Source organism: Eurytemora carolleeae, unplaced genomic scaffold, assembly GCF_000591075.1.
Source record: "Eurytemora carolleeae unplaced genomic scaffold, Eaff_2.0 scaffold1141, whole genome shotgun sequence".
In the NCBI taxonomy this organism is placed as follows: domain Eukaryota; kingdom Metazoa; phylum Arthropoda; class Copepoda; order Calanoida; family Temoridae; genus Eurytemora; species Eurytemora carolleeae.
This window is the reverse complement of record NW_019397098.1, coordinates 37,776-59,217: the sequence shown is the minus strand read 5'-3', so window position 1 is coordinate 59,217 and position 21,442 is coordinate 37,776. Positions and strand designations below refer to the sequence as shown.

The following is a 21,442-nucleotide window of genomic DNA, read 5'->3' as shown; positions in this document are numbered from 1 at the left end:
ATGACATCATTTACACCTTTTCTGATCAATTATTGGCGAGATATCGTCGTTGTTCTACCATTTCCTAGTTTTTTTTTATAGAGATTTGATAATTTTCAATTCTAGTAAAAAACATAAATGTCTCAATCCTGACTCAGTATCGACCAAGTTTAAAGTTCATGTCTCAAAAGCGACCAAGATTAAACTTCCTGGCTCTGAACCAACCAAGTTTAAAATTCTTGGCTGTGAACCGACCAAGATTAAAATTACTGGCTATGAACCAACCAAGAATAAAGTTCCTGGCTCTGAACCGAGCAAGATTTAAGTTCCTGGCTCTGAAACCAACCAAGATTAAAGTTCCTGGCTCTAAACTGACAAACGCATACCTTCGCTTGAATCATCATCTTCTCTCTTGCTGCTGCGGCGAGTTTATCCTAAAATAGAAAAAATAAACAGGTCGATGTTTTGGCCGACATCTTAAAAAAAATTTTGCTTCGGATTTTAGTCAATAAAAAAAATCAAATATTTTTTGAACATTGAAAATAAAATCCGCGAAACCAAATTTTCTTAGAAAAAAATGAATTAAATTTTTTTTGAAGATGTGTTGTTTCATCAAAAATGATATCAGAAATAACAAAAAAATGTAAACCAAGTAATTGCATCTTAGAAGTTATAATTTGTTCTAAGAGGTATTAGGTGATAACATTTCTTGCAGTTAATCACTGAAGTAGAAGGCGAGAGAGAAATACTTAATTTTGTCGATTTTTTAAAATCTGAAATTTATCAAATTATAATTTTCATAATTATTGATTACCTTGAGTTTGATCTCCTCCCTTGCTCTCAGTTTCTCTTCTTCCTTCTCATAGATCTTCGGCTCTGCTTTCAATACTGTAAACGAAATTTATCAATTTATCAATTATTCAATCAATCAATCAATCAATCAATCAACTTTTAGGAACGCATTATGACAACATCTCAATCCCACCATGACTATACTTAGCTGGGGAAGACTTTTATCAATCAACCAATCATTTAAATTTCAGCTACATTGAAATCGTTGAAAATATTTGCTTCATCGCAACGGACATCCGACATTTTGCCAGACTACCAATCTAAGCTTCTGCCGTGATCTTAGTCTATATTTACTGATTGTATCATGTATATGGAGTGATTTAGTTAAATATGAATCTCTACCAATCTCTTCTTTAAGATGTATAAGAAATAAGTAAATTTTTTAGCGAACCTTCATTTTTGCACTCAATTACGGAAAACAAATAATCTTAATATGGATTTTTTTTTGTGGGGGGGGGGGGGTAGGTAAAAAGTATCAATTATGGTTGATGACTTAAGTTTTAATCATCCCCCCCCCCCTCCCTACGAATATCAATTCCTTTTGGTATGTGGGGGGGAGGGGGCTTCTTCATACCAAATTACCTGGGGGAGGGAAATCAGTATCTCCAGGAGGACCTTCATCCTCCTCCTGCTCCTCCTTCTCATCCTCATCCTCACTCTCCTCTATAGGGAGAGCACTAAATAATTGCAAATATAATCAATTTGCAAAAATGTAGAGAATAACGCGGGAAACATGAATAAAATTTTAAAAAATTGAGCTAGGTCACCGAACTATCCCAAACCTTGAATCACCGATTCAAATTTGAAGATTCATGAGAATTTGAATCAAAATTTAAACTGGCGGCAGGTAGTTCAGTAACAGGGGAACCACAAATCCTCTGATATATCCCATGAATGCAGATAAGAAACTGTCCAGTACCTAATCGTATTCTGGTGAATTCTACATAAAACTATTTTCTCTTTTCCTCCTTTTCATCCTCACTCTCCTCGACAACAAATAAAATAAATATGCAAAAAATGTACAGAAAATGCAGGAACCGAGATAGAATTTAATAAATCTGAGCTAGGTCACTGAACTACCGAAATCTAGAATCACCGATTCAAAGCTGAAGTTTTATCAGGATTTAAATCAAAATTTGAACTAGCGGCGGGTAGTTCAGCAACCTCTCCAATTCATAAATTTCTGTCCCAGTAAATCAAAAGAATATTCCTTCAAAAAATGAATGCAGCTAAGCAGCTTCCAAAATCACAATCGTAGTCTGGCAAATTCTTCCTGACATAACACTTAACTACATTTTCTCCACTATAACATTAAAATCAAATCAGAGTTTTGAAGGATCTGAAAGCTAGGACAGGTCAATTTTTCACTTTTTAGAGGGATTCAAAGATTCTAAGAACTTTACACAAAAAATAATCAAAAATTTTTTTTAAGGCGAGCGGAGAGTTACCATTAGTTCGCAATAGATTTAAAAAATTTAAATTTTAAATGTGGATTGTATTCAGCGGCTTGAGATACATCTTTAGATGACCTTACCGAGATGTTTTGAAGTCTTGATAGTGAGATCTTTGTATTACTAGCCTTATAGGGCACTTCGCGCCCATCTTCTAAATTAATTGTGAACATGTTCTCTTTGTGTACATCGTAAAACAAAACAAAAATAATTCGCGGGTTTTCACAAAAAATTTCGTGGATTTTCAAAATTTTAAAAAATTTAATGATAATCGAATTTTGATGGAGACACATATTTGAAATTTTGATCATTCATAAACCTTCCCTGTGGTCACGTAATGTCCCACAAAAAAATTGGGCCCGATCGGTTCAGCCGTTTTGACGTTTATTGGATACAAACAAACAGACAGACAAGCCAAATTTATATATAGATTATCAAAAAAAGTGTAATATTATGAGTATTTAGAATTAAGTTAACAGTGCTTTGAACAAGTATAAAACGTAACTAGGTAACAATCCCTTTGACAGGTAAAAACTTACCTAGGTAACAATCCCTTTGAAAACGTAAAAAACGTACCTAGGTGCCGAAGACTCTGCGGTTCCTTTTATAACAAGTAAGCACTCCCCTATAATGTGTAAAAAACGTACCTAGGTGCCGGTAGAATAGGTTCTTTAACTTCTGCTTTTTTAACTTTAAAGGCCAGGGGTTCAGGAGCTAACTTAGCATCATAGTTTCCTTAAAAAAACATTTTTTTATCAATATCGCCAAAAAATGGATTACTTAGTGCTGGGGTTCATCATCTTCCCTTTTTCTCTCTGCTATTAACCCATCCTTCATTCTTTTTTCGTTTAGTTTGTTAAGTTACTTTGTACTTTGTGTAATGTTTTAGTTATTTGTAAATTTGAAAAAAAAAATGTATCTAAACACTTTGGAGGGCCAGCCAATTAAAACGACTAGAAATGGTTAGGTTGTAGGCCTGGCTATTGACTGTTTACTTAAAAATTAAAAATCTTTAATGTATTTATTGTGATGTTAGCAGAAATATCTTTCTATATCTATCTAGTATCTATTTATACTATAAATATTCATTAATAAATTTAGTTTTTTTGTCTGTTGGTATTAAAAAAGGCAACACGATTGACAATAACAAGGCAAGCCCAAGTTTTATAAAAAAAACTTCTCTTCTTTTTTAAATGCTATTGAGAAGAACCAAAAAGGTTTGACTTTCTATAACGCAACCAAATAAATTCGCTGTTCTCATCTTAGAGTAAAGTCGATACTACAGGAGCTACGAGGTCACAAAGTTGCACAACTAGCATAAATTTTATATTTAATGTCTATTTTAGAGTGGTTTCTGATGATGATAATGATAATAATGATGATGATGATGATGATGATGATGATGACGATGATGATGATAATGATAATGATAATGATGATGAAAATGATGAAAATGATGAAAATGATGAAAATGATGAAAATGATGAAAATGATGAAAATGATGAAAATGATGAAAATGATGAAAATGATGAAAATGATGAAAATGATGAAAATGATGAAAATGATGAAAATGATGAAAATGATGAAAATGATGAAAATGATGAAAATGATGAAAATGATGAAAATGATGATGATGATGATGAAGATGATGAAGATGATGAAGATGATGAAAATGATGAAAATGATGATAATGATGATAAAACTGATAATAATGATAATATTAACAATAATGATACTAATGTCCATTACCTGTCGTGTATAGGTTTAGCTTGTGAATATAATAACTATGATGTTTGTCTCCTTTGAACAGAAAACTGAACACATTCAAGCTCATTCTCAATTATTTTTTATTAGAGAATATTTACGGGTTAATTATCTAATATTGAGAAACAAACTGTAATGAATTGCAAGAAGTAGTGTAAGTAAACTAAGTTCTATTATTTCTATGACTTAAACCTGAGCATAAGAAAAGTGGTTCAACTTAGTCTAGTAGTTTAACTGCTTCTGACGAAACAGGTCAAAACTAATAAAATGTATTTACTGATGGGGTTCTGGAAAAATCTTGAAAAATTACATAGTTAGGTGTGACATGCTTAAAAAAGTTTCCAGAAAGATTTTTACTGATCATTGTCATATGATTGTGCTTAACACATCTATGTAGATTTATAAGAAATTTGGTTAAAATGGGTTTCACCCTTAATTTGTAAAGGTTTATCATTCTTAATAGCTTTATTAAAGGTCTGGTGAGATAGATCCAGATCCAGAAAAAAAAATAAACCCTGATTAGGAATGTATGCGCCTATCATTCTTAATAGCTTTAGGAAAGATTTGGAGAGGTGGATCCTGATCCGAAAAAAATTGGAAACCCTGATTAGGAATGTATGCGCCCCGCATTAGTTGTTTATTTTTCCCCGCTGAATTTGGGTAAACACATGATAAAAAATATGAAAAGGGGGGAACTTGGTAGTTGATGATATCCAACTTTTCATTTTTCTTTAAATACCATTAATCTACTATATAAATAATTAGAGTTGTCTGAGTTCAAATACCTAAATCTAACACTGTCTTTAATCCTCACAACCTCCTCGAAACTTCGACCATTCCTAACCCAGAGAATGGAACTTAAACATTGGACAAAAAATACAAAAAAAGTTGAAATCGTGTTCAACGCTTAAAGGTACTGAAAGCGTAATTTCAAGCGATCGTTTTTGGAAAGATGACAATGCCCGATTTACAACCGTACCCTTTTAAATCGTTGTCTGATCCAGTATGATCAGATATTAATGTTTAGAAAATTCTAAAACTTGATCATTTTCAACCGTGGGTTCTCTACAAAAGTGACTTGTGTATTTCTAATGCAAGGAAGTATATAGAAATAATCAAATTTAATCAAACTTAAACCTAGAAAAACAAAATTATCTTGCACATAATTGATCAGATAAAAATGTAAATCGAACGTTACATTGTCATCTTTGCAAGGAGAGTCACTTGAAAGTACACTTACAACTCAAAGTTAAATTTAAAGCAACAACTAAGTTATTTAGTTTAAAAAATAGTAAAAGTTTGCAAATTATCTGTTTAAAAATCATCATTTGATTTCGTTTCTTTTCCAGCCAAAAAACTTTTATATTTTTTTTTATTTATCTTTTTTTGTTGATGGTTATTTTACCGTTAGAACTGAAGAGGGAGAATTAAAGCTGAATAAAATCACTAAAATGTTGAAATTGAGGTTTGGATCAAAACTACTGCTAAATGTTGAATTGAGGTTTGGATCAAAACTACTGCTAAATGTTGAATTGAGGTTTGGATCAAAACTACTGCTAAATGTTGAATTAAAAAATATGTTTTTGGGAATCGTTGATGTCTTTCTGAGGTCAATTAAAAATGCATTATTTTTAAATACAGTGAAACCCTTAATAACAAATACATCGGAAGAATTCATCAAATGTCGTCTTGACAATTTTTCAATGGGTTTTATACTATATTACGTAAATTTCAGTATTTGCGAAAATAAATAAATAGCCATGAATATGCGGGAACAGTTTTAAAGAGTTCCATATAATCATTTAATTAAAAAACTAAATATCTGCAACATTCCATTATCAGAAAGTGAAGAATACGACATTTGATGAATTCTTTCGATGTATTCGTTATTAACGGTTTCACTGTAAAAAAAATGTATAAGATCTCTCTATGTAGTAAACGTTTTAATTTGTCATGTTTTTGACATAATTTTTCTATATTTTAAAGTTTCCATCCCTGGCGACATAGCTGGCCATCTTATCAATGATGGTTTGAAGGTCAGGAGGAGGGATACTTAGAGGTTCCTCTGTTCCTGGAGGAACATCTTCTTCTCCTAGATATACAGTCATATTTAAAACTTGAAGATCGTCTTTTTTTCTTTAAAATAATTTGCGGCATTCAATTGTCACATCTAATGTTACAAGTATGATACTTGAAAAAATAATTACAAAACATTCTTTGCTAAGAATAGTCTCCGAGTCCACTATGTTTATAATTTATGAGCTTTCCAATTTATTGGGTTTACTGTATAAAAGCAGGAGTTAAAATGGTATCAATCTGGTTGAATCCATTTAACCAGATTGAAACCATCCCCCCCCCCACCACATAAAAAAACCTTTAACAACATTTAGACATAACAAAATCTACCATAAAAAGTATTCTAGTCCCAAAAATTGTCAAAAATAGTATTCTGGTTTAAAATAAGTAAAAAAAAACATAATTAGAACCTGGAGGAGACGGGACGGAATCACCGGCTTGTAGATCAGGATGCATCACAGGATACTGCTCAGGATGCATGCCAGCATGCTGGTCAGGATGCATGCCAGGATGCTGTTCAGGATGCATGCCAGGATAGGGTTCAGGTTGGAGGTAAAGTGGTGGAGGTGAAAGTGTGAGGGGTGGGGTTGAACCATGGAGATTGGAAAGATGAGATAAATGTGGGAGAGGAGCTGAAAAGATATTGCATATTTTCTCAAAGAAGTTTGTGAAATTCTTAATATTTATAAAAAGTTCCAATTTTTTACATTGCCGTTTGGATTATTTGTCAAATTAGGATTATTACCATTAAGAATATAGCCATTTAGGAAAATATGCATTTTGAAAGTTGTTATTTGGGACATAGCAATTCAGTAAAATGTACATTTGGAAAATTACCTCCTGAAAAATGCCAATTTGGGAAGTTGCCATTTAGGATATTTCCATCTAGAATATCGTAATTTGTAATTGGACATTTGAGATATTGCCATTAGAGAATTTGCCATTTGGGAATTTGCCATATGGAATATTGCCATTTGGATTGTCGCAATTAGGTATATTGTCATTTGTGAAAGTACCTAACACTGGTGGTGAAGGTTCCTCCTGGGTGGGTTGAGGGGCTGGAGCAACTGATTTAATCCTGCTGATCAACTTGGCGTAGCTGCAGTCCTCGTCCCTCTTGTACTGAATGGTTGGGATAACAGGGGCTATATCAGTACTCTCTAAACATTATAATATTGTCCCGCGATATCATATATTGTCCCGCGATATCATATATTGTCCCACGATATCATATATTTTCCCAGTATTTCATAAATTTTCCCAGGATATCATATATTGTCCCGCGATATCATATATTGTCCCACGATATCATATATTGTCCCGCGATATCATATATTTTCCCAGTATTTCATAAATTTTCCCAGGATATCATAATATTGTCCCGCGATACTATATTTTCCCAGTATTTCATAAATTTTCCCAGGATATCATAATATTGTCCCGCGATACTATATTTTCCCAGTATTTCATAAATTTTCCCAGGATATCATAATATTGTCCCGCGATACTATATTTTCCCAGTATTTCATAAATTTTCCCAGGATATCATAATATTGTCCCGCGATACTATATTTTCCCAGTATTTCATAAATTTTCCCAGGATATCATAATATTGTCCCGCGATACTATATTTTCCCAGTATTTCATAAATTTTCCCAGGATATCATAATATTGTCCCGCGATATTATATATTTTCCCAGTATATCACCAATTTTCTCAGTGTATCATAAATTTTCTGTGGATATCATATATTTTCCCACGATATCATATGATAATCTTGGATGGAAAAAATGTAATAATGGAAATTATTAAACGAGATGAAATAATCTTGATGTATTCTTTAACGTAGGCCGCAAGTTAAAGAATACATAAAGATTATTTCATCGAGTTTAAAAATTCCATTATTCATTTTTATCCTAATAAGATTAATATTATATCATATTTATGAGGTTCCATGAGCGAGCACATTATATTTTTAAAATTCGTGTAAATACGACTATATTGGTAGATCAGGAATATATATATATATACCTAAAGTAGAATACTGTGGAACCAGGCTAGAAACTGGTTCTGCTGGCTGATCGGGTATATATTGTTTAGTTTTTAACATTAAAACCAGATGCCGGTAGAAGGAGTGTAGGGGGTCCTAACCAACAAGCCATTCATTCATTCCGACTATTTGTTTGCCTCAAATGTTAAATTAATCAGACCAATTACCATAACATAATAAATTTCACATGAACATAAAATATGGAAATATAAACAAACTCATAAAAGTTAAAAAAAATTTGACTACCACGTTAAAATGACTTAACTGGAATACCCCAGTAAAATGAATGCCAGACTAGACTCAACTGTTTAACTAACTGGACTAGACTCCCAGATTAAATTAACTGAACTGGAATACCCCAAAAAAATAAATGGACTGGACTCCTCCGTTTAATCTCAACTGGACTCCTCCGTTTAACTAAATCAACTGGACTACCCCTTATAAAAATGAATATATTGGACTTCCCCTGATGAAAATGAATGAACTGGACTTTCCACATGATAAGAATAAATGGACTTGACTCCCCCATTAAAATAAATGGACTAGCCTCCCCATAAATGAATGGACTCTTCTCCATAAAAAATGATTGAACTAGACTTTCCCTGATTAACTGAATGGACTGGGCTACCCTCAATAAAACTGAATGGACTGGACTCCCCGCACAAAAAAAAATAATGGACTAGACGCCCCTCAATAAAACTGAATGGACTGGACTCCCTGTGGATTAAGGAACTGAAAAGCTGGATTATTTGACTGCTTGGCTTTCATGAATATTTCCATCTGTGGACCCTGGGTACTCAGAAACTTGGCAGTCTAAACATAAACACAATATTAGACAATAAAACAAACAAAAACAATAAATTAATAAATTTGATAAATCAATAAATCAACCAATCAATCAATCTAGATCAAACAGTTAAAGTACAAAATGTCAGACTGAGTCTGACATTTTGTACTTTAACTATTTCAGTCAGAGATTTACATCGGCCGGTTGTAATAATATTTGGATTTACATCGTCCGGTTTTAATAATATTTGGATTTACATCGGCCGGTTGTAATAATATTTGGATTTACATCGGCCGGTTGTAATAATATTTGGATTTGGGACGAAACGTCAATCAATTGGCGACCTCTTAACAACAGGATTACCCACAAAGAATAAGACTTGTGTGACGACTGTACGGAATAAGACTTGCGTGANGTCAGTCAGTCAGTCAGTCAGTCAGTCAGTCAGTCAGTCAGTCAGTCAGTCAGTCAGTCAGTCAGTCAGTCAGTCAGTCAGTCAGTCAGTCAGTCAGTCAGTCAGTCAGTCAGTCAGTCAGTCAGTCAGTCAGTCAGTCAGTCAGTCAGTCAGTCAGTCAGTCAGTCAGTCAGTCAGTCAGTCAGTCAGTCAGTCAGTCAGTCAGTCAGTCAGTCAGTCAGTCAGTCAGTCAGTCAGTCAGTCAGTCAGTCAGTCAGTCAGTCAGTCGATCTCAAGTTAGAATAGTCTATAAAATTGTACCTTGAGCTCTTGATCAGGTATATATTCTCCACCATCCTCGTCATTTCTACAAATACAAAAATAAAACATTTTCAGATTCTGAATTTAAGGAACTGAAAGCGTAATTACAAGTATCCCTCATTGCCTGGATCACAATGGCACCACTAATACATTTGTCAGATCAAGCATGAATTAGATCTCAATTTATATAATTTGTTTAACTATTTCTATTTAAATTTGGTTTTTTGGTTTGATAAAACATTCCGAAAATGTAAATGTTTCTATAAAATTTCTACTGCAGAAAAAGTATATAGGAATAGATAAAATTGAACACTTTAAATCTAGAAAAATGTTTCTTCCTCGTTATTGAGTGAATAATGGTATCAAAGGTACAGTTGTGAATCGAGCATTGCCATTTTTGCATGGAGAGTCACTTGAAATTATGCTTACAGTAACTTTAAACCTCTTTCTATCTGACAACAGATTAAATTCTAACATTGTCCTTCATTGACTCTGTATCATAAATCCGCAAGTCAAATAAGTAATAAAAATAAAAATTTTATGATAGAAAAATTAGGATATCTCTTTCATTCTTGTTCATTGACCCCTGATGACCCGCTTAACTGAACCCTCAGTGACTCCTGAACTGACCCTGAGTTGTCTGAAGTTAGAAGTAAACGATCTTGACTCCTGCTGATCCTTGATGACCCTTGATGACCCTTAATAACCCTTAATAACCCTTAATAACCCATAATAACCCTTAATAACCCTTAATAACTCTTAATAACCCTTAATAACCCTTGATAACTCTTGATGACCCTAATTGACCCTGTGACCCAAACGAACCCTGGATGGTCAGGGGGAAGCTGAGGACCCTGAGTAGGCAGTTGAACCTCATCTTCATAATCTTCAGTATCATAGCGGAATCCAATCTAATAAATACAAATTAATTTTTCAAAAATAAATCCTGATAAATCAACTAACAAAATCATATCGGAATCTAATGCAGTAAATACAAAGTAACAATTCAAAAATTAATCCTGATAATATAACAAAAAGTATTATAGCAGAATCCCATAGTAGGTAAAAAATAAATCAAAATAAGATCCTTATCAGTTACTTAATTCTCCATCCTCGATCCTTGGAATTTTAGAGATGTGTTATAAACCTAGATTGATTTTATACCACACTGGACGAGGGGGGGAAGGCGACCCGCTCCCGTTTGACATCCGACCCGCAAATGACGTCACAAAACGGGTTTGAGGCATGCGCAATACTCTACACTAAAATTAGATTTGCTACTGTTACAAATAAGATCAGAGCTGAAAACTTTAGAATGGATAAACATCCTGACTTCTTGATCCGAATATCCAGTGATCCACTGTGGAAACTTTTCTTTTTTGTCCTAATCCACTCTTTTTCTCTCTCCTTGGATATCCGTTAATTGTTTTCTCCAATGAGAATATTTCTGTTCTCTCATTGGTTGCCCGCTTTTCTCTGATTGGCTGCTACAGTTTCTCAGATGATTAAATATTAATATGAATTTTATCGTTTTTCATACACTTTTAAGATAATCTTGCAAGATTATGTTAATCTTGAGATTATCAAAAAGAGTGGATCAAGCATTAATCCCGATATCCACCATTCTAAAGTTTTCAGCTCTGAGATGAAAACTTTAGAATATGATATCCTTAATCCCGATCTGTTAATTAATCTGGAGATTAAATTCATGAGGACAACAAGCAATATTTAATCTGGAGATTTAGAAAAAAGAGTGGATTAAGCATTAATCCCGATATCCGCCATTCAAAAGTTCACAGCTCTGATCAAGCAAAGTAAAATATTTCATCGTGGCAAAATTTTGATATTTCGATTATTGTTCACTAGGTTCTTTCTTGTAATAATCTTTACCTAAAAATAACAAAATATTTCCTGTTTTTATTGACGGATTTCAAATAATTCAATTCCAAATACACTTAGAATTAAAATACAAACACTCAAGTTTAAATTGAAATGGAATTAATTCTAAAACATTGAAATGATTCTTACCTCCCCTCCTGTTAATCGTCCTCTTTTTTTTTCTTCCTCTTCAAGGTTTTCCTCCTCCTCGTCATCCTGCGGGTAAACAAATATTTTAGGGGAATATATTTTTAGAAAAATTATCCCTCCCCCCACTACTCAAAATCATTTTTTCATTATTATTATTATTTGAAATTTTTTTACTTGCACAAACTGCACCCGAATCTAAATATTAAAGTGTAGACAAGAGCCCGTTCCTTGTCTACAAAGTGGTCGTCTTGTTAACATACTTTAGGGAGCAATTGATTGTCCGCTAAATGTCTCACAGAGAGTTTTTTATCTGATAGATAGATAATTAGGACGCACTCAGTCAGAGACGTCATGTGGTCGACCACTGTAATACTTTCTCAAGAATCCCCCACCCCCTCTGTTCCATTCTGGGCCGGGGAAATGAAATTAACTTGAAAATGGGACGTCGATCAAACAGGCTTTTAGTGTAAAAAATAAATCCTGAAAATAAAATTAATTGGACGGTAGATGTAATTACAAATGACCTTCCAATTGTAAGGAAGGAGGCACACAAATTTACAATGATACCCTCTAAATGTTATCTCAATCTTCCTTCAACAGGAACTTACCTTGTGTAAAGCTCGCCATCTTTCTTCATCACACATTTCTTCTTCAACCCTCTCATATTCCTCCAGCTCACTTTAAACATTTCATTTCAATTACTCGTTAGTATATTATTCAGAATTACCCCTCCCTTCCCCCTCTAGGAGAGTGGGAAATTATTTTTGATGATTTGGAGGGGAAAAAAATTGGACATCAAAAAGCGTTTTTTTGTTGTTGATACTTAAACCTTAAAAATCAATTACTTTTACCAATTTAGCAAATAAAACCCTTTAAAATCTCCAGGCGGGTAAAAAAATGTGTTCAAAAGGAATAATATTTTTTCCGAGAAAATACACCCCTGCATTAATTTATCTGATTATTCTATCAAAATTGTTACCGGGTTGGAAAACGATATGTTAAATAGTACAGGTCTCATTGGGGTTCAAGACAGAACAGTCATACTTATTACTTCCTTATTGAGTTATCAACATAAGAGGATATGTCGAAGAAAAAATAAATTAAAAAATTACAAAATTTAATGATGAAATAGAATGAATTTTGATTCCTTGTCCCTGTCCCTGTCCCTGTCCCTGTCCCTGTCCCTATCCCTGTCCTTACCTGTATTTCTCCCTAGGAAGATACATGTCAAGGTTATGGAGAAGAATTCTGCCATCATATCTATCTAACTTCAGATTAGGATCTCCATTCCACGGGATAAACTTCTCACACCTAGGACAAGTAGTTTAAGTACGTGCTAAATGAATTGGCTATATTCAAGTTGTTTTTTATAGTCTAGTCAACATTAAACTTTTTCCCCTTTTCCCATTATTATTTTTTCTTTTGCCCTTTCATTATCTTGTGACAAAAATTTCTATATCGTATTTATATTTTTTGAACTTTTTAGGGGTTTAAAACACTGACAGACACATATTTAGAAGTTCAAGTATTTGAGGCTGCGGGTAAATAATTGGAGATCAACACTCAATAAATTAACCCAAAAATTCAGTACGTTTCCCTCATTCAGCGCAAAAAGATCCTTACATATAGAGAAGAAAATAATTTTTCAAGAAAGGGGGGGGGGATTTTCTTTATTTCTTGATTAATTATTTTGTTACTCTATTACCTGTCTATTTCCAACGCTTTGTCGTCGTCTCGGAATATTTTAGACGCATACCCGAACACTAGTAAAAATATAATTATTTCTAAATGTTTTAACAATTTTTTGGGGATTGAATAATGATAACAAAATTGCGATTTTTGGAATTTTAGATTAATAACCGAAATTGGTATTTTTTTTCTTAAAAAATTGCCAACAATTTTGTTTTCTTCTAGTTCATCAAAAAAGATTTAAAAATGTAGAATATGAAAAAAAACATGATAACTGACTTTAACCTAACCAAAAAATCAGAAAAATGTCAGATTTTTCGACTCTAATCCACAAAATATCAATTTAAGATCTTTCTAAATGAATTTTCTTAAATCTTATTTTCAGACTACTTATTTTATTCTTCTCTTTTGTACCCTCTCCCCTCCCCCTCAAAATTTCGAGAAAAAAATCCTAAACCTACCCAGGAGAGTTGAATGGTCGGTAAAAGGTTTAGGTTTATCTTTCTCCTTATGTTTCTTCATTTTCATTCTGAAAATATATGAAAACTTACCAGATATACTATACTAGATATACTATACTAGATATACTATACTAGATATACTATACTAGATATACTATACTAGATATACTATACTAGATATACTATTCTAGATATACTATACTAGATATATCACAAAAATAAATAAATACTTTTTAACAATCTGAAAACAAGTGCAGAGAAACAAACTAAATTAATCCTGTTCAGGATGATGTCTGGTTTACCCAAAAAAGTCGGGGGGGGGGGTATAGTTCCTTATTGTGATACAAATCTTTAACATTTGATACACTTTTGAAAAGGTCTTACCACGGCGATTTCAAATATGTAAAATATTTGCAAATTTTCAAAAACAATATTTTTATTCAAGGAAAACTGAATATGTGCAAATTCTCAATAAATGCATCTGTGCAAAAAACTTTACAAAATATTTTCGCAAAAATTGTGAAAGCTGCTCCCTTTTGTTCAACTTTCCAAAGAGCTATAAAAAGTGAAAATCCAATGAGCGGAAGTAGGTTTAGTCGGGTAATGGTAAAATAATGCATTCAGGCAGTATGCCTGATGACTCACGCACGTGTTAGTTAGAAAAGTCAAAAGATTTGAACAGCCTTAAACCAATACTTTTTGAGATATCTCCAAAAAACGTCAGCCGGAATAGGGTTAAGAACAGAACATATAAACGTATTTTCAATTAAAACCAAACCACGAATAATCATTAAAAACTAGAAAAATATGTTTTCTTGAACAGGTTTTTGGGAGGAATAGGTTTTGTGCTTCAAGCTTCAATCTTCGTGCGGATTTAGTGCTCCATCCCTATATAAATGAACAAAAAGAATAAATTCTTTGTAAAATTATTTTTAACAAATTTTCTTTTGTAAAAAAATATTTTATTTTAACTATTCATGCATTTTATTCGTGGGGGGGGGAGGGGGGAATACATAGAGACTTAAAATAGAAATGGGATTAAATTAACCAAGCAAATCGTTTGGGTTTCAGGTTAAAATCAAAATAGCGCCTGAACCTTAATAGCCGGCCAAAATTTATATTTTTTGCCTACAGGCTAAAACAAATCTTTAATTTTAATTTCGGAAATCTCTTATATTAATTAATAAACTCAAAAACATTCCTTACGTTTAAATGATAACGGGAAAAGGCAAAGAGAATAAAAATAGAAGAAACAATAATCCGCACCCATGATCATGACCCCCCTCCCCCCTCTCTCAATCAACAAGATAACCTGTTCGGGGTCTGTTCTTCGTCATAATCTTCTTCTTCTGTTTCAACTCTAGTTGCCCCACCTACAGCCCCCTCAGCTCCCTGCAGACCTAGCCCTTCAGCTCCACCTTCTCCCTGTACACCTCCTGCTCCTTCTCCTCCTCCCCAATTGAATCCCCCTGGCCTATCCTCGGGAGCGGGAACGTATGTTGGATCCTAATAAACAGAAAAATATTCTAGTCAACAAATTCAGCATTTGAATTTAAGAGAATTTGCGCATGCATTGAATGCCCAATACACAGCGGTACTATTAAGGTTTTGGTCGATGTTTTGCCATTTGGATCCGGATCCATGAATCTGTATATTTGATCGATCCGGATCCATGAATCTGTATATTTGATCAGGATCAGGATCCATGGATCTGTATATTTGATCCGGATCCATGAATCTGTATATTTGATCAGGATCAGGATCCATGGATCTGTATATTTGATCAGGATCCGGATCCATGGATCTGTATATTTGATCAGGATCAGGATTCCTAAAGCCAAAATGTTGCAAATCTAATAGAACCCTAATTAAGCACTAAATAAAATGGTCTGATGCCGAATTATATGAATTCAAGCTGCCAAAAACCGGTTCCGATTGAGCGCCGGCTCAAATCTCGAAGCTCCGAGTACAATTTTGAATGGAACCAACCATGTTTGACCCGCGCCTTAAAAAGACGCGGCTCAAATTCTTTAAATTCGGCCTCTGCACTGGGCTCATCTAACCTCAGTAACTGGATCGCAGAGGTTCTTAAGGAACTGTGGTGTTTTGATCAGTCTCCTTCCTCCAGGCTTATTAGGAAATATATCCTCCAGGAAGTAGTAAATATGCCCTATCACCATTCCTACATTACCGAATTAATTAGTTAGGGGAATATATTTTGTAAAAATNCCCCGCCCTTCTGAAAAACCCACACCTCCATGCCGGTAGCTTAATAGTAATAATAAAATAGATAGATCTGGAAGGGAACCCGCCATGGATTATTCTGAGGTTTTTCCCTTATTGAATTAGGAGAATAGATGAACTTTCTGTTATTAGGCATAAATTAAAAGCATCCTCATTTTTCACCCCCTCCCCCCTCTCTTCCATGTCGAGTTAATGAATATATTCTCCAAGAAGTAGTAAATATGCCCTACCACCTATACCTATACAATTTTTTAGTCAGGGTCAAGGGAAATAAAGGAATTGAGTTTATGCCGAAAACACGTATTTTCCCAACCCGATGTTGTAGACCTTTAATATTATAAATCATATATTCTGTGTGATCAAATAGTGTAATTTATAAAATTTAAAATATCAAAGGTTTACGCTATCAGGTATAGGGATTATAATATTAGATTTTTTAAGGTCTTGTCTCACTGGTTTGGAGGAATATGTGATAAAAAGTTGCTTAAACTGGGGTAAAGTTGTGTTTTTAAGAGAGTCATGAGATAGTGTGAACTTAGATTACGCTTGTTTCCCTGAGGAGTAGGGAAACCCACTATCTTCCCTTACTTGAATAGTATTGAATAGGGGTATTATGATACCCAATCATATATCCACGATCATATTGCGGCCCCCCCCCCCCTTCCAAAATATATTTTTNCTGTTTTGGGTGTAAAGGTCCAGTTAGAGCAGAGGCGGGACAGTGCTGCATGCGCCTGGAGGCGGTCTGGGGGGTTCATAGCGGGGCCTCTTTTTCAGATTTCATTTCCTTATGATTCCTTATATCTGAAAATATTAAGTTGCCAAGCTATTAGATGAGAAAATATTCATTTTGTTTCCATTACTGATACTTTTTACACAAACAAATCATAATTTTTTCGTCTTTTTATTACTCACTTGCATTGCCCATGGAATTAAAAAAATATATTTGAAAAAATTGGATTTTAAAAAAATACAAATTTTAGAGTTTTTTTTTAGCCTATGACACTCCCAGGCTACCCATGAGTGTCCACACAAAATTTCCGCCCATTCGGTCCTTTCGTTTGACCGTCTATAGGGAACATATATATGAATGTCTTGTTATATTATATAGATTGATTCTTTCTCTTATTCTGCAAAAAACCTTATAAAGGGGGGAGGAGGGGGAGCTGTAAAAAAAAGGTACCTAGAATATCAACGGATATAGAGTTGCCAAGCAGAAGAGAGAAGCCCAATAGAACCCAGGGTAGATAAGGGGCATTGAAGGTCATCAGTCCGAAGAAATTCATCCTACAATCAATCAATCAATCAATCAATCAACCAACTAACCAACCACCAGGGTCGCCAGTCCAAAGAAATACACACTATAATCCAAGGTACTAATGCAAGGAAAGTTATTTCAGAGGTGTAGACATTTTTTGTACTGTACTGTCTTTAAGCGGAAAAAGTAAACACAAGACGGTTGTCAAACCTTAAATGGAATCCATTTTCACAAAAATTTTCTATAAATATTCTGGTCATAGGAAACTATTATGTGAATTTTCAAATTATTAAAATAAATGCTTTTAACCTTCTCGGATACTGAACGAACCCTGATACATCTATTCTTGTTTACAAAGTCCGCCCGGGGAGAACCGGTTTCAATATGTACGCAGAGTATAGGCGACCGCAATTAACTTTCCTTGCATTAGTACCTTGCTACAATCCATAAATAAATAAATAAGTCAATCAATCTTTAGTGGTTGACCTTAAAGCCGCCCCATATTGGGAGATTAAGGCCGTCAGTGTGGTTTATCATGGTTTCTCTTTATAAGTAACTTGCAAATTTTGATAATAAGGAAACTTTTCTGAAAAAAAACTGACGAAATCTTCCTCGTTGATGATCAGATAAAAATAATAAAACTTAACAAATCTGTTGATAGCTTACCTAACAAACGGATTTCTTCTGGCCCATACATAAACCAACATTATAGTAAATGCCTAAAAATATTTATTAAAAGCTTAACTTCAATCTTCAAAACTTTTTATTTTTAAATAAAATAACCGGCAAAGGTAATGAAACAGAGGTAAATATTTTGAAGAAAAAAACATAAAAAATGTTTGACCTTTTTGCAACAATTTTTGATAAACTAGGAAAAAGTTATTCTCAAATAAGTTTTTGTCCTTTAATCAGCTGTTTCGAAGTTTTAGACCCCCCCCCTTTTTTTAAACTCTACCTGTCCTAAAAATAGAAGATTGACGAAGAAGGCTGATATGATCATGTTGACAGCTCCAAAAAGAAACATCATAACAAAATCCGCGGATTTTCCACGAAAACTAAAATAAGCAAGAACGTAAACAAACTCAACAAAGGCGCAACTGGGGCCTTCTGTTAGAAAGTGGGGGGGGGGGGGTGTATAAAAATGTGTAAAATGACTAAGGCGCGATGAAAACCAAATATAATTGAATTTTGAAAGCTAGCAATCTTTACCATTTGACCCTGTTTTGCTTAAAATTTCCACTTTTTAACATCTCTAGAGGGAGTAAAAGGGTGGTGAGGGAGGGCAGCAGTGCTAAGGATCCATTTAATTTTGATACGGATCCGGATCCTAGATCCGCACTGGAAAAAAAGGATCCAAATCCAAATCCGGATCCAGATATTTCTTTAAGATTTACTGAATGTTTTTTTTTGCTTATTTTTATCCTAAAACTTGATGAACCATTCAGAAATGATGAAATTTTTATAATCTCTCTTTTTTCAAAAATTTAGATTTGGGTTTTAGGTGTAAAAAAGTTTTTTTTTTGCAGTTTTTAGTTGATATTTTACCCCTTGGATCCGGATCCGTGGATCCGCATATTTTTGCGGATCCGGATCTAGGAAGCCAAAATCTTGTCGATCCAACGGATCCAGATCCTAAGCACTGGAGGGCGGTGAGCTAACCTGACTTCCTCTAGCATCCTACAGTATCTGTATGTGAATATCATATTGAAGAAGAAGTTGAATCCAAAGTTTCCAAAGAACAAGAACGGGGTTATCAGCCTCCAAACCTGAACAAACAAAATCAAGTTAAAGTTTTTAATTATCACAACATCGCAACAGAAAAATATTGCATCTTCAGGGAGACAACAATGAACACAATTTCAAATATTTAGTTATCATGAGTTCTCAAACTCAAAAGCTATCTCTTTTCAAATTATTCCGGATAGCATGTCATACTATACGTTAAATCCCGGTTTAAACATTAAGAATAGAAACAGTAAAATAGGAAGAATACTGTTAGACCCAGGTCCATTAAACATGAAATCCCATTTATTCTGGATAGTATGTAACACATAATCCCGGTTTATCCAGTGAGACCCCTTAGACAGTGAAATATGAATACGACTGCTAGATTCAAGTTATAATTTTAGTCCAATGAACATTAAACACGACAATTGTGCAGTGTAATTTGCTTTACCATTTTTAACTTTTGAACTAAATATAAAAATTTAAATAGTTAAAAACACGGTAATTGTGCAGTATTTCACTTAACCAGTTGATTTAAAAGCTACTGTTTACTTTCTAAGATGTCGTCTTCCTATTCTCAGTTTTTTGGGTGCCACTGTATCCTTACCTGATACTGTTTGATTATAAGAAGAGGATTAAAGTAGAGCTGGAAAGGGGAAACTACTTCAAGTTTCACCTGAACATTTTAACAAATTAAAATTGAAATAAATTCTTAGTATCAAATATCTTAGGATAGCTTTTCTTTAAATGCCAGACTTTAAAGGTTGTTATTTGCAGTTACATAAAACGTTTCAATGAAAAAAGTTAAACATAATATGGCTCGTTATAATATGATCATTTCAAAATTATGGACTAGACGTATTGAGTCCTTACTCATTGAGCTGGGTACCCCAGATCTCACCCAGATCTCTAGGGCTTCCTTGAAAAAACGGATTCAGTCAAACCAGATTATCAAACTCCAGATGACTAAGCAGTCACACTCATCACTGAAATGGTTATCAGAACCAAACAAATGGTTCAAACCAAATCCTCAAGTAAATGACTCCAAAGAGTGTGCCGCCTTAAACCAGTTCAAAGCAGGAGACGCTGGGCTAGGGAACAGGCGTCCTAATCATGTGGGTCGCACGTACAAACAGTGCCCCTGGTGTTATTCCCTTGGAGTCACTGCTAAACTTGATGAACAACATGTACTTTTGGACTGCCCAGGCACAAGCTTCGCCAGGTTCTCTACAGGAGTACAATCTTTCCGAGACGCAAGATCTGCTGTTATGTCTAATAACCAGATAATGAAGGAATTCCTGGGGGGCGACAGATCTGATGAAAATGTCATGACAGAACGAGGAGTTTGGATCATTTCCATACTTAAGGAATGGAAGCGGATAACTTATCTGCTTTAACAGGTGATAATACAGATCTCCAGGATGGCTAAACTATTCAGGTAACAATGGGTGTTTCAAATGATGGGCTGTGGCAGGGTACGCTTCGTGACTTTGATCACGCTATACCTCCAGGTTGTACCTCTCCATGGGATGGAGGCCGGGCTGGATTCAGTACTATTCTCACCTGTAGGGTCAGATACTACTGTTGGCGGTCTGGGTTGCTCAACATGGGGCTTCTTACAGATCTCATTCTCATACTCATACTCATACTCATACTGTACTACTGTATTCTCTGGGTTCCTAACTTTCGTTTGATATGCATTGAATTAAGCCATAGTTAAAACATTTACTATTTGACGGGGGCATTAAAGGTCATCAGTGACCAATTTTATTTTATTTTAGGAAATTCGAACACAAAATAAACAATATACCCCTGTGATATTTAAACTAAACGTACTGCAATTGTTGTCATGACACATGCTGTTGTGTAAACACGGGTTACAGGTGGCATCTCCAGGTAGGCCTGACAATACAAATATATAATTTTGTAATCTAAAGAGATATATTTAGGTAATTAAAAGGGATATGTTTTGGTAATTTTAAGGGATATATTTCGGTAATTGAAAGGAATATATTTTGGTAATTTAAAGGGATAAATTATTGTAATTTAAAGGGATATGACTTTGTAATTCAAAAGGACAATTTAGTGCTGACGTAATAACGATGGAGCCTAGGTGTAAACTATGAAAGCATGGTTTTCTCATTAATCCTTTATCTGGCAGAGGGTACCATTGCGAATCATACATGCCTCTCTTTTATTTATGAAGGGTCTTTTGAACTACCATCTTGAGTCCTGATAATTATAAGAAACTCATGGTTTTTTTTTATTTTAATGTAATAATAATAATGAGATTCCACCAAAGAAAAGTTCTTTATGCAAAATGTGATTTCCTAGCGAACACTTTTAGGACCCCCCCCCCCCCC

The 21,442-nt window shown here is 34.2% G+C and overlaps 2 protein-coding genes across 2 annotated transcripts in view; both read right to left on the bottom strand.

Moving 5' to 3' along the window:
• The window catches only part of LOC111711829 (splicing factor, suppressor of white-apricot homolog), a 22,820-nt gene extending 6,389 nt beyond the window's left edge, over positions 1–16,431 (bottom strand). The window contains exons 1-12 of the mRNA XM_023486282.1: positions 16,424–16,431; positions 8,890–8,985; positions 8,154–8,268; positions 7,139–7,282; positions 6,533–6,754; positions 6,042–6,138; positions 4,832–4,885; positions 4,032–4,096; positions 2,930–3,017; positions 1,414–1,508; positions 794–867; positions 366–413 (exon numbers count right to left, since the gene is read on the bottom strand). Coding sequence (XP_023342050.1) covers positions 366–413; positions 794–867; positions 1,414–1,508; positions 2,930–3,017; positions 4,032–4,096; positions 4,832–4,885; positions 6,042–6,138; positions 6,533–6,754; positions 7,139–7,282; positions 8,154–8,268; positions 8,890–8,952 — 1,065 coding nt within the window. The 5' untranslated portion in view covers positions 8,953–8,985; positions 16,424–16,431. The remainder of the gene's footprint in view (positions 1–365; positions 414–793; positions 868–1,413; positions 1,509–2,929; positions 3,018–4,031; positions 4,097–4,831; positions 4,886–6,041; positions 6,139–6,532; positions 6,755–7,138; positions 7,283–8,153; positions 8,269–8,889; positions 8,986–16,423) is intronic.
• Positions 14,631–21,442, bottom strand: part of LOC111711831 (derlin-2) — a 7,683-nt gene continuing 871 nt past the window's right edge. The window contains exons 3-11 of the mRNA XM_023486291.1: positions 20,916–20,981; positions 19,687–19,755; positions 19,014–19,120; positions 18,310–18,409; positions 18,021–18,073; positions 17,280–17,383; positions 15,916–16,034; positions 15,165–15,358; positions 14,631–14,740 (exon numbers count right to left, since the gene is read on the bottom strand). Coding sequence (XP_023342059.1) covers positions 14,710–14,740; positions 15,165–15,358; positions 15,916–16,034; positions 17,280–17,383; positions 18,021–18,073; positions 18,310–18,409; positions 19,014–19,120; positions 19,687–19,755; positions 20,916–20,981 — 843 coding nt within the window. The 3' untranslated portion in view covers positions 14,631–14,709. The remainder of the gene's footprint in view (positions 14,741–15,164; positions 15,359–15,915; positions 16,035–17,279; positions 17,384–18,020; positions 18,074–18,309; positions 18,410–19,013; positions 19,121–19,686; positions 19,756–20,915; positions 20,982–21,442) is intronic.